General features: G+C 35.1%; 1 protein-coding gene across 6 annotated transcripts in view; it reads right to left on the bottom strand.

Annotated features, from left to right (window-relative positions):
• The window catches only part of LOC150100425 (E3 SUMO-protein ligase PIAS2-like), a 380,802-nt gene that overhangs the window by 297,351 nt on the left and 71,253 nt on the right, over positions 1-12,198 (bottom strand). For 4 of the 6 annotated variants that reach the window (XM_090403233.1, XM_090403235.1, XM_090403236.1 and 1 more), the window contains 2 exons: positions 11,835-12,145; positions 7,773-7,883 (listed from right to left, as the gene is read on the bottom strand). In XM_090403233.1, the coding sequence (XP_090259359.1) occupies positions 7,773-7,883; positions 11,835-12,145 (422 nt within the window). The remainder of the gene's footprint in view (positions 1-7,772; positions 7,884-11,834; positions 12,146-12,198) is intronic. The other 2 variants (XM_090403234.1, XM_090403237.1) reach the window with 2 other exon arrangements.

Below are 12,198 nucleotides of genomic sequence, written 5' to 3' on the forward strand. Positions count from 1 at the left end.
CATTAAAAAATTTAATCCTGAGATGGATAAGTGGCTGATAAAAAATAAAAAAAAATTCCCACGAAAAATCAGAAGCAGAAACAGACTCAAAAAAAAAAAAAAAAAAGACAGTATTTCATATTTTACCAGAACAGCCCACATCGTCCTCAGAACCAAACGGTAAGAGGCAAAAAATGTAATATATGCATTTGATTTTTGCAATATTCACTGTGTATGTTTTATATTGAATATAAATACAATAAATATTATAATAACATATCTCTCTATTACGATTTTTTTTCGAGGGGGGGGCTGTGAAATATTTTAATTTTTGCAAAGGGAGCCCTGACATCCAGAAGTTTGGGAAGCACTGGTCTAGAGCAGTGGTTCCAACCTTTTCCCACTTGTGTACCCTTTTAAACCCATTTCTATAAATTGTACCCCTTGTTTTTAAAACAACTGTTCTTAAAGACAGACATTTATTGTTCCATAACTAACGTTTTGCATTTTTTTACTTTACTTGTTTTTCCACCATTACTGATTTTTTTCGTGTATCCCTGAATGGCCCAGCACGTAATCCTGGCGGTACACATACCACCAGTTGGGAACCGATGGTCTAGAGCAGAGCTATCCAAAACACTGCCTGCAGACCACCTGTCCCGCGGTGCAATTTTGTGTGGCCCGCCTGTGGGTTTTGATTTTCACAAGCAAAAAAATAAAATAACAATTTGAATCGAATACGTATTATATACACCCTCTGTGTAAAAAGAAACCAAACTATTCAAAAATAGAAGAAACTAGTGGCACCACCTGTTGTATCTTTTTGTTGTTGAAAGCGGCAACCTTCATTAGTGTTGTGTCAACTGTTTATGACATTTGTTTCATTAGAAGCCGAGTTATAGTGCCAAGAGTGACAACGTGTTTTGACAAACGGTCGGAAAATGAGTTTCAAACAGAAAGCTGCAAATGACTTTTGTGTTAAACTTGGTAAAGGTTTTATCGAAACGCATGAAAAAAGCATATGGTGTTGAATGCTTACCCCGTACTCAAGTTTACGAGTGGTTTAAGCGATTTCAAAGTGGTCACGAGACACTTGAGGACAACGAAAAGCCGGGCTGTCCAAAAACTTTACTGAGCAAAGTTAACATCCAAAAAGAGTGTGATTTCATCAAAGAAAACCCAAAATCATCCGTGAGAATCATTGAAGATGAACTGGGGATTCCAAAAGAATTGAGCCTTCGTAAATTGAATTCGCGATTTGTTCCTCACAAGTTGACCGACGACTAAAAAAATGTATCGAATTGATCACTGCAAGGACTTTATTAAAACCTCTAGTAAGGACTCAAACTTCCTTGAAACGATTGTTACTGGTGACAAAATGTGGTGTTTTGAGTATGAGCTCGAAACAAAGCACCAGAGTGCTGAGTGGAGACCACCAGAAGAGAGGCATCGAAAAAAAGTCACTTAGAGAAGTCAAAAGTAAAGACAATGCTGATTTGTTCTTAGGATTCCAAGGGCATTATCCACAAAGAATTTGTTCCACCTAACCAAACGGTCAATGATGAGTTTTATCTCGATTGATAGCAAGAATTCATTGCATACTGCATGAATATCGTGATGTAGGCAGCTTGTCACTTTTGCATGATAATGCACCATCTCATCGTTCGAACATTGTAAGACAGTTTTTGAACAAAAACCAAGTTTGTGTATTGGATCACTCAGCATATTCCCCTGATTTAGCACCCTGTGACTTCCCCTGACTTCATTTACCGATGAAAGGAAAGCAGTATGACACCACTGAAAACTTCAAGCGGCAATAATCACGACCCTCTACAGTATCCCAAAAACCAATATAAAAAACTCCTTTTACGAATTAATTGACCGTGCCAAATGCTGTATCGAAGCTGAAGGAGAGTATATTGATTGAAATAAATGATTTGAATAATTATAATTGGCCTGTGTTTTATTTTCTATCAAAAGTTCAGTTTCTTTTTTGACAGAGGGTGTATTAATTCTTTCACTAATTGATAATCTCGATGTTAGTAATTTTATTTGGTGTGTTTACATCACTATACACCCACATGTTTTTCAAATATTAGATGTGTCAAAGAAGCGTTATTACACTGTTTTGTTCCAATGTATGCTCCAGGTGCTCACGGAAAATGTGAGCACGCGATTAGTGTTGTTCGTCTGTTCAGATATCAAGGTTGTGTCCCTGCTGCTCACCAAATTACTAGATACATATTGTGATGCAGCCCTTGGATAAATCCTTTTTTTAATGCAGCCCTCTGATTACCTAAGGTTGGACAGCCCTGGTCTAGAGGATCAAGGGCCCTTGAAGAACATGAATTTGGAAGCCAAATATATTGGGAGCAGAAGCTTCAAACAAACATACAAACCTAAAAATGGATATTGACCTCAGGTATCTACAAAAGGACTAGTATGCCTCACTTCTCATTCATAACTAACCAGGGAGGCAAAGCAAGGAAAAAAAGTAGAGAAGGAACAGTGGAAACAGAATCTTCAAATAGGAAGATGCCTAACATATGAACCTAAAAATGAAAACTAACCTCAGGGATGAATATAAGGACTGACATTCCCATATCTCCTATATAACCAGCCAACTAAGGAAACAACTGAAAAAGTTATCCAAATACAAAAAATAAATAAGAACTCCATAATGGACAGAAGAAATATGCTAAAGATGAGCATATGCTCTTTGAGAAAATAAATACAACTCAAGGATTCAAAGATGATAACCATGATATAAATACAGATATACAGAAGTACTTGGAAAATTATTACGAGTTAAAACAGGAAAAAAACAGCAGAAAATATCCAGGTAGAACAAAATCAGCAGTAAATATTAATACTAAAGCTAAATATTCATCAGAAAACTGAGATGTAAAAAAGCACCTAGAGTAGATGATATTTAGCTAGAAATTCTTGAACAACAGTACTACATCCCATTCACAGTACCCATCTAACAGAAATTTTGCAGAATCTTTTGTATGTCGTGAATATATTAAAAAAAAAAAAAATTAAATTAAAATAAGCATTATAGTGTTAAGCATCAAAAACCAGAAAGGTTGGTCATGTGAAGCTGAATTACAGATAGCTGGGACAGAATGATTATTATTCCAATTTAGAGAGCAAGGGAAATAAAATCATGTGACATTATATACAGATTTCATCAAGGAGTGTGTGTTCTAAAAAGATTTACTCAAAAATGCTTTAAAAAAAAAAGCTTAATCAAACATGAAGGGAAAACTGGTAAAGAACAAGCTGGATTTAGGACAAATAGGGGTTTGACAAGACCAAATTTTTACCTTAATAGGAATACAATATTTTTGATGAATGTGTAGACTTTTGACCAGTAAATTAAGTAACCACGAAGACTTTCGATATAATTCACTTCTTGCAACATAAAAGAATCTACTGTGGTCATCTATTCACAATGTATTTCTACTTATATTAATATTTTATTAGGTGACTCCCACCAAGGAAGGTTTTTATAAACCTATATTACATTTGTACATGAGTAATCAAAGAATTCCCCCACACACAACACACTCTAAATTATACATACGGTTGACACTTAAACAACATGAGTTTGAATTGCATGGGTTCACTTATATGCAGATTATTTTCAATAATTATATTGACAAAAAATTTTTGGAGATTTGCAACAATTTGAAAAATAAATACAGTACTCACAAACCGCATAGCCTAGAAATATCGAAAAAATTACAAAAAGTTAGATATGTCATGAATGCATAAGATATATGTAGATACTAGACTATTTTATCATTTACTATATAAAATATATGCAAATCTATTAAAAAAGTTAAAATTTATCAAAACTTACATACACAAACACTTAAGACCATGGTGCCATTCACAGTCGAGAGAAATGTATACAAATATAAAGATGCAGTATTAAATCATAACTGCATAAAATTAACTGTTATTAACTAATTAGTTAAATTAATTAGCATAAAATAAAATCAATGATTTATTCATTAATGCACAGGCCAGGCTACCATGAAACAATCTTATTGATTACACTAGGCTACTATAAAGCAATTATACTGCTGCTTCATTATCAATGCATGAAAATAAATATGAATTTCTTTTTCACATTATCTTTTCATTTTTGATGTCTAGTGTTTGTAATATGTATAACATCTACAGTGTTTTGTATTATATAAGACAGTATCAATATAGGTACTGACAGACAGATGATTCATCTTGTAAACAGATGACATAAACTTATGGAATCGATAAATACAATACAGTACTGTAAATATATTTTCTCACCCTTTTGATTTTCTTAATAACATTTTCTTTTCTCTAGCTTACGTTATTGTGAGAATACATATATACGAGGGTGGTATGAAAAGTTCTTGGCTTAACAATGGAAAAACCAAATTTATAAATTTCAAAATTATTTTTATTTTTCAACATAATCTTCCTTAAGACTAATACATTTATTCCAGTGAGGCTCCAGTTTATCCCATCCCTGTAGTGGTTCTCAGTAAGATCTGAAAAATGCCCCTCTACAGCTGCAATCACCTCTTCATTTGAAGAAACACTGACCAGCGAGGAAAAGTTTTAGTTTGGGGAAAAGAGAGAAGTCAGAGGGAGCCAAATCTGGGAAGTAGGGTGGATGTTCCAACAATTTATAGTGCAGATCCCTTAATTTTCCCATTGCCAAAATACTTTTGTGGATAGGTGCATTGTCCTGATGAAAGATGATTTTTTTTCTTCTGCAAACTGGGTCTTTTCTCACTAATTTTTTCGTCTAGTCTGGTTAAAAGATCGGAATAATATTCCCCAGTTATCATTTTACCCTTTTCAAGATAATTAATAAACAAAATGCCTTTAGTATCCCAAAACATTGATGCCATGATCTTTCCTGCTGATGGGACCGACTTTTGTCTTTTTTGACATTGTACAACCGGCATCTGTCCACTGTTTTGATTCTGGTGTGTAATGGTGAATCCAAGTCTCTCCATAGTAATAAATCGATGCAGAAAGTCAGTTTTATTCTTGTTAAAACACCCCAAGCACTGTTCAGAGATTTTCATGTGAGTGCATTTTTGATTTACTGTGAGCAAGCACGGACCCATCTTGTGCAAAGGTTTTTCATTTGCAATTCTTCGTGCAAAATATATCCTACACGTTCTTTTGAAATGTCTATAGTCTCAGCAATTTCATGCACTTTGACTCGCTGGTCATCCAATACCATATCATACAGCTGATCAATGATTTCTGGTGTTGTTACACTTTTTGGACGCCCTTCCCGTGAATCATCTTCAAGGCTGGTATGGCCACGTTTAGACTCGGCAGCCCATTTCTTAATTGTCGAACTTTTATGAACATAAGAACATTCTAAGTTCATAAACTTTTATGAACTTAGAATGAATTTCTTTTGGCGTTAAACCTTTTACAAAGAATTTTATAACCGCACGATACTCAAATTGTATCCATTTCAAGGGATACAGACAACATTTTTGCTTAAAACAACTGTATAGAACAAAATACTTGATAGAATGATTTGCGATTTCAGATGAATGCTTATGACAGATGCACTGACTTAGAAAAAAAATCTTGCCAATAGTGTTGCCATGTATGGTTGACACTCTTTTCAGACCACCCTTGTAACACATAACATACAAAATGTGTCTACAAATCGACAATTTACGGGGAAGAAGTCCAACTACACCTCATGGTGCACTTGGACTCTTGAAGCTTTTGACCAAATTTCTTATGGTGCAATCTCAAGGTGACTAATGTGGCAACAACATAAAATTTTTTCCAATGAAGCGTCACAGGAAGAAACGACCAAATGCTACCACGTCTGGGGCAGCCAATGTGTCTAGGGCTGCAGTTGTGGTTCCTATTGGAAAATATGCTACGAGGATTCATATTAAGATTTTGCAATTCAGTATCAATGGTACTCAGAGAAAAATGAATAAACATAAGCACATACTTTACAAAAACAATATCCATATTGCTTGTCTACAAGAAACAAAAATCTGAACTTCAACATCAAAGGATACACAATTCTTAGAAAAGATAGAGAAGGGAAGAACTGGTGGAGGGCTTGCTGTCCTTTTGAAACAGCGCTTCCCAAACTATGGCTCGCAGTCCCTTGGGGGCCATTAGTTGAGGGAGCCATAAAATAATGAAAGCAAATTTAAAATATTTTAAGACCAAATAGATATTTTTTTTAATCTTAAAAGAAACATTTAATTTTTATTATTTTTTATATTTTAATGGGGAAAAAAAATCACACATTGGTGTTGGTTCACAAATTTTGCTTCCTGCATATTTCAGCGCTTAATGAATATTAGAATATATGCTTATTCATATAGATTTCATTTCAAAGGTATTGATAAGCAGCACAAAAAAGCCTTACAAAAGCAAAATCTTGCACTCATTTAAAATGGCCAAGTTTTTGGCTCTTTAATGTTTCATTGCTAGTGTACACAGGTGCAGGCAATGCGCAGGAAAGAAACATGCTTGAGGTGCAGGGCGACTGCGCTGATATCACATATCGCATGCAATTTTTTTGATGGGGCTGTGAAATATTTTAATTTTTCCAAAGGGGCCTTTACATCCATAAGTCTGGGAAGCACTGCTTTTGAAGACTCCAGAAATCAAATTCCAAGATTTAAATTCAATATTTAAATAATAGCAGTTCAACAAAATCTCAAGCTTGTTGAAATACAGCTAGAGGTTTCAACAGCTTGAAATCTCAAGCTGTTGAAATACACTTATCAAATCATTCTATTTCAATTACAAATGCCTACCACCCTGATAATATAAATATTGACACAGAGATCATTGAAAAGCTAAGTGAAGCTCAACTGGCACAATCATCATACTTGTTGACCTAAATCAAAAATCCCAACGGGGGCATCCCCAATTTAGACCATAAAGGTAAACAATTGGGAGACCTCTTTACAGATTTGGAACTCACAACAATTAATAACAAACAGTACTGCGGGAACTGAATCTGTTATCGACATTGCAGCTATTAATTATAGCATTGCATCAAGGGCACAATGGAAAATTTTGGGAAACACCATCAGTGATCACAGATCCATAATGACAATACTAAACTTCAAGATTGATCAAGAACAGCGAATAAGGAGGACATGGAACTTTAGAAAAGCTGAGTGGACAAGGTTTACCCAAATCTTGGAAAACTTAAGATGAACCTGTCTCTGAAAATATTGATAGAAAATTACAAATCCTTACTTCCCACACCAATGAAGCTGCCAAAGAACGATTCCAAGAGAAAAATACCTGGTACCATATTGGAAAGATCACAATATTGACTCAATGATTATACAAAGAGATAATATTGGAGAATAATTTAGAATTAATAAAAACTGATGAATTTAGAAAGAAATTAATAGATATAGCATACAAAATAGAGCAGGAAATTTGGAAGTGCAAGAAAGAGAAATGAGCAGAGTTTTGTAGTAATGTGGATCCAAGAAAAGGAAGCCAACACTGGAACATTATTAGAATCATAGACAACATCAAAGAGAACCAACAGAAAACAAACTTCATCATAAATGCTGGGAAAAAACCTGTAACAGATCAAGAAATGGCAAACACACTGGCAAAAAATTATTCAAACAACTCCTAACTTCAATATAATAGAGGACAAGACCCTCAATAAAATCACAAGTATTAAAACAAGCAAGAACATACCAATCTAATGATGTCTTCTCTTACGCTAAGTGAACTAAATTCATAAATCAAGAAAACTGTACCTAATAAATCTCCTGGAATGATCTTATCTTTGGTCATATGGCAAACACCTTGGCAAAAATGCCAAAGAACAACTTCAAGCCATTCTTGATACTTCTTGGCAAACAGGCAAACTACCAAAAGAATGGGAAAAAAATCAATTATTGTACCCATCCTGAAACGTGACAAAAGTGTCACAGAATGTCAAAGCTACATACTCTAAAATTATTGAAAGAATCATACACTCCAGACTCATGTGCTGGCTCATAAAAAATAAACTTCTACCAAACATATAGAACCCATCATTTGACAACAGATCAATTATTCTACTACTGCCAAACAATACTCATTTCAGGAAAAACCAAAAAAAAAAAAAAAAAGACAACTGCCATATTCCTTGATATGATAGCTGCTTTGATCATGATTAGATAAAAAAATGAATTCAAATAGTACATGATCCTGAAATTAGAGTAAGTGCTTTAATCTGGATCACTGACTTCATGAGTGGAAGAAAGATCAAGATTACAATCAATGCAGCAATATCCAGAGAACATGGACTGGTGTTCCTCAGGGCTCAGTAGTCAGCCCCTTACTATTCCTTGTCAATAACATTCATCCTTACCTTACAGAGGACACAAAAGCAGCTTGCTATGCAGACGATATAGCCATCTGGCACACTAGTGACAATATTAAAAAATCGGAAGAGATTCTAAACAAATTCATGACAGAATTAAAAAAATGGTCAGATGAACTTAAACTCAAAATCAACCCAGATAAAACAAAACTAAGCACCTTTAGTACAGACAGGAAAAATAGACATTCCTACAATCCCAAAGTCATGATCAACAACAGGCTAATTGAAAAAATCGCAAATCCAAAATACCTTGGTATTACGCTTGATGAGGAATTACACTTTGCTCAACACATCTCTGACACTTCCAACAGGGCTCTCAAAAAACTAAACATATTGAAAAGGCTTTGCAGAACAAACTGGGATGCAAAGCCAAAAATTCTCAAAACTACTTACACTTCCATTATATTCCATTATTGGCCTAATAAGGCCAATAATGGAATATGCAGCACCTATCTGGTCGCCTTCTACTTCATCAGTAAAGGAAAAATTAGATAAAGTACTAGCAAAAGCGTCCAAGATTATCACTGGTGCAGTCTCATCCACTAACAACATCAGCAAAGAACTAAATCTAAACCTTACCGAACCCTGTACAAAAAAAGAAATGCTCAAAGAAGAAGGCCTAAATACTATCAATCTTCTTTCATCCTTCAAACAAGTTACTTGTTATACTGATGGATCATCAGATACCAATATGATTAATGGAGGGACTGGTGCTCTCCTTCTACTCCTGAAAGGCAAAAAACTTTCAATAAAAGTTGGATGGGAGAACTGCTTCAAATTTGTCCAGCTAACTCTATGCAATAAATAATGCACTCAAAGCCTACTTAAAATTATCATATCTCAACAATCAGAGGGAATTATAATTTACAGTGATTCAAGATTAGCTATGGAGGCAATCAAAAATGGCAATACCAAGCTCACCCAAGATATCCATAAACTCTTACACCAACTGAAGTATTTGGGAAAAAGTTGCATTTTAATTCCTGCTCATGTAGACATTGATTACAATGAAGCAGTTGATAAATCGGCAAAAGAGGCCAAACAACTCAACCAAGAAACTGACATAACTCTTGCTGATGCTAATGCACTAGCAAAATCTAAACTAATTCCACTAAAATCAGGGATACAACACCAAATTCCTGAAATTAATGCTGACAGGAAGACCTCCACCACAATAGCAAAACTCAAAGAGCACATGATGCAAATATCTAAGACTCCTCAAAGGACAAGATAACAACAATCGATTGTTCTGTTATCAGTAAGGTCAACAGTAGAATATAAGTAGTTAAGTTTTTGGGGAGTCAAGTTATATGCAGATTTTCGACTAAGCAGGTGGTCGATGTCTCTATTATTACTATTAATCTCCTATCCACAATTTTCCTCCAAATTAGTCTATTACTTGTGAGCACACCAATATTGTCGTATCTAACATTTTGTTCTTCTTGAGTACTTCTGACTGAATCAATTCACCTAGACCATGGTCTTCCTCGAGTCTTAAACAGCTGTTTTGCAAACTTTTCCTCACCTATTAAGTGAACCTTAAATTGGCTTTGCTTATACATTCTTGAATGCTAATAGTGCCAATTCCTTTCTAATATCTTCATTTTGAATATGATTCTGTCATTGATACCATTGGTACACTCCCCTAATTTTTCTCAGATCCCCTCATATCTGTGGTCTCTAGTCTTTGATCAAGTGCTTTATTTCTAACTCAACTCTCAGATCAATAACTTAAACTGGTTTGAACACTATCTTGGTTTACTGCTAGTTTGGTGTTTTGGCTAATTTTTCTCTTATTCCATATAAAATTTATTATAAAAACTATGCCTAAATAACTGAAATATTTTACTTTCACATAATCTCCACTCAGAAAGCAGCTGAACTTTTTCTATGTTCCTGCCTATTTTCATAGTTTTATTATTATTTTTTTTAATTGCTAATTTTCATGCCAAATATATTACGGCTATTATTCAATTTAGTTAGAGAATCCTAGATACTTGCACTTGATGTGTTTAGGAGTGCATCATCTGCATAAAGCAAAGAGCTAAGTTTGACGTGTCCAATTCTAATATCAGGCCGAATGCTACTTTCTTTCATAATGGATCTATATAAATGATGAATATGAGTGATAGTAATGTGCATCCTTGTCTTACCCCTGATTTTACATTAAACTAAGCTATCTTCCTGTATATCCTTCGATTCTAACTGCTGAGTGATAACTTCGAGGATGTGCTGAAAAGCTGTGTTAATCACCATGAAGGAATTGCAGAAGAACCATGTAACTTACACATTATTCTACATATTCTCCACAAAGTGTTATACACTTGTTACAAAGCTGCTTCATCATTTGCAATCCTCTGAGAAAAAGGCTTTCCCTTATTGCACAAACCAGTCTTCAGCTGCAGATATGACTTCATTATCTGTGGTCAATTTTGTTCCTTTCAAATGTTTGTTTAAATTTGGGAATAGGAAATATATGGGCCAGGCTCTGAGAAAAAGGCTTTCCCTTATTGCACAAACCAGTCTTCAGCTGCAGATACGACTTCATTATCTGTGGTCAATTTTGTTCCTTTCAAATGTTTGTTTAAATTTGGGAATAGGAAATAGATGGGCCAGGTCTAGCGAATAGTGTGGGCGAGGCTCGTGTTGTAAATGGTGATGAAACCATGTTTCATCAACAGTTACAATACGAGCTAAAACATTTGCACCTGATTTCTCAGAATGACCCAAAATCCTTTGAGATGACAGCATTCAAACATTTGGGGACTCACTTTGATGAGAGCTTCTGCATGTCCAGACAATGGCGGATAATGACCCCCAACTCGTTCCCTGGATATCCCCAGAGTCTTTGCAATGGTTTTGGATTGTATTTGTCTATCATCAAGGATCATGGCATGCACTGCATTGCTGCCTTCAGCTGATGTTTTCAGGTGTGATCGCTGTTGAAGGTCTTCCTGGCCTGGGGCATCTGTTGTCTCAGGATGTCCAGTTATAAACTTGGCCACTCATCTGCCAACTGTTGGATATGCTGGGGCACAGTCCTCTAAAGTCTCATACAAAGTTTGGTGAATCTCAGTTGCAGACATTTCTTGCATGAAAAATTTGATGGCCTGCACGTGTGTCTTAGAATTTCTTCAAACCTTTGACATGTCTTGTTATATATTCTATAAAGAAAAGAACAAATTATTATAATTTTATGAAACATTGGGGTTAAAGGGTTTTAAGATATGTTCTTTCTTGTGATATGTTCTTTCAATTTCTGAACTAGTTGTCTTAAAGTGAAAATCTGATCTTGACAACCTCTAGAAGAACCTCTTGTTCTTCTCTAGGTTGGCAAATTCTCCATATTTTCATGATTTTGATAGTAATAAACAGGACAACACTTATACAATTTGGATAGGCACACTATATATGAAACCTAGAATAAAAGATATAGCATGAACTTTCTTACTCAAACTAGCAGGCTTTAATAACTCTGCTAATACATCATAAAATGGCAATGGTTTCAAGCGAACATCTGGATGAACAGGATAAGTAGAAGGGCCACTGTTACTTGGTACAGCAGGAGGTACCTGCTTACCAGGTGGAGCTGAATAGCCCATAGCTGAAGCTGGATTCATTCCAGGAGCTGGTAGTGGTGTAGAACGAGGAATGGAATATGGTGGATTCTTCATCTGTGAAGTTGGAGGAGCCATGGAACACATCATTGAAGGATCAATAGGATCACATGCTGGCGGCATAGACACCATGTGAAATCTTCTTCTGAAAACAGAGAGAGCTCTAATTTAAAATGTACATTTGCATGGCATACTTTA

This window comes from Typopeltis vanoorti, chromosome 13 (assembly GCF_054136105.1).
Source record: "Typopeltis vanoorti isolate ZY-2024b chromosome 13, IOZ_Tvanoo_1.0, whole genome shotgun sequence".
In the NCBI taxonomy this organism is placed as follows: domain Eukaryota; kingdom Metazoa; phylum Arthropoda; class Arachnida; order Uropygi; family Thelyphonidae; genus Typopeltis; species Typopeltis vanoorti.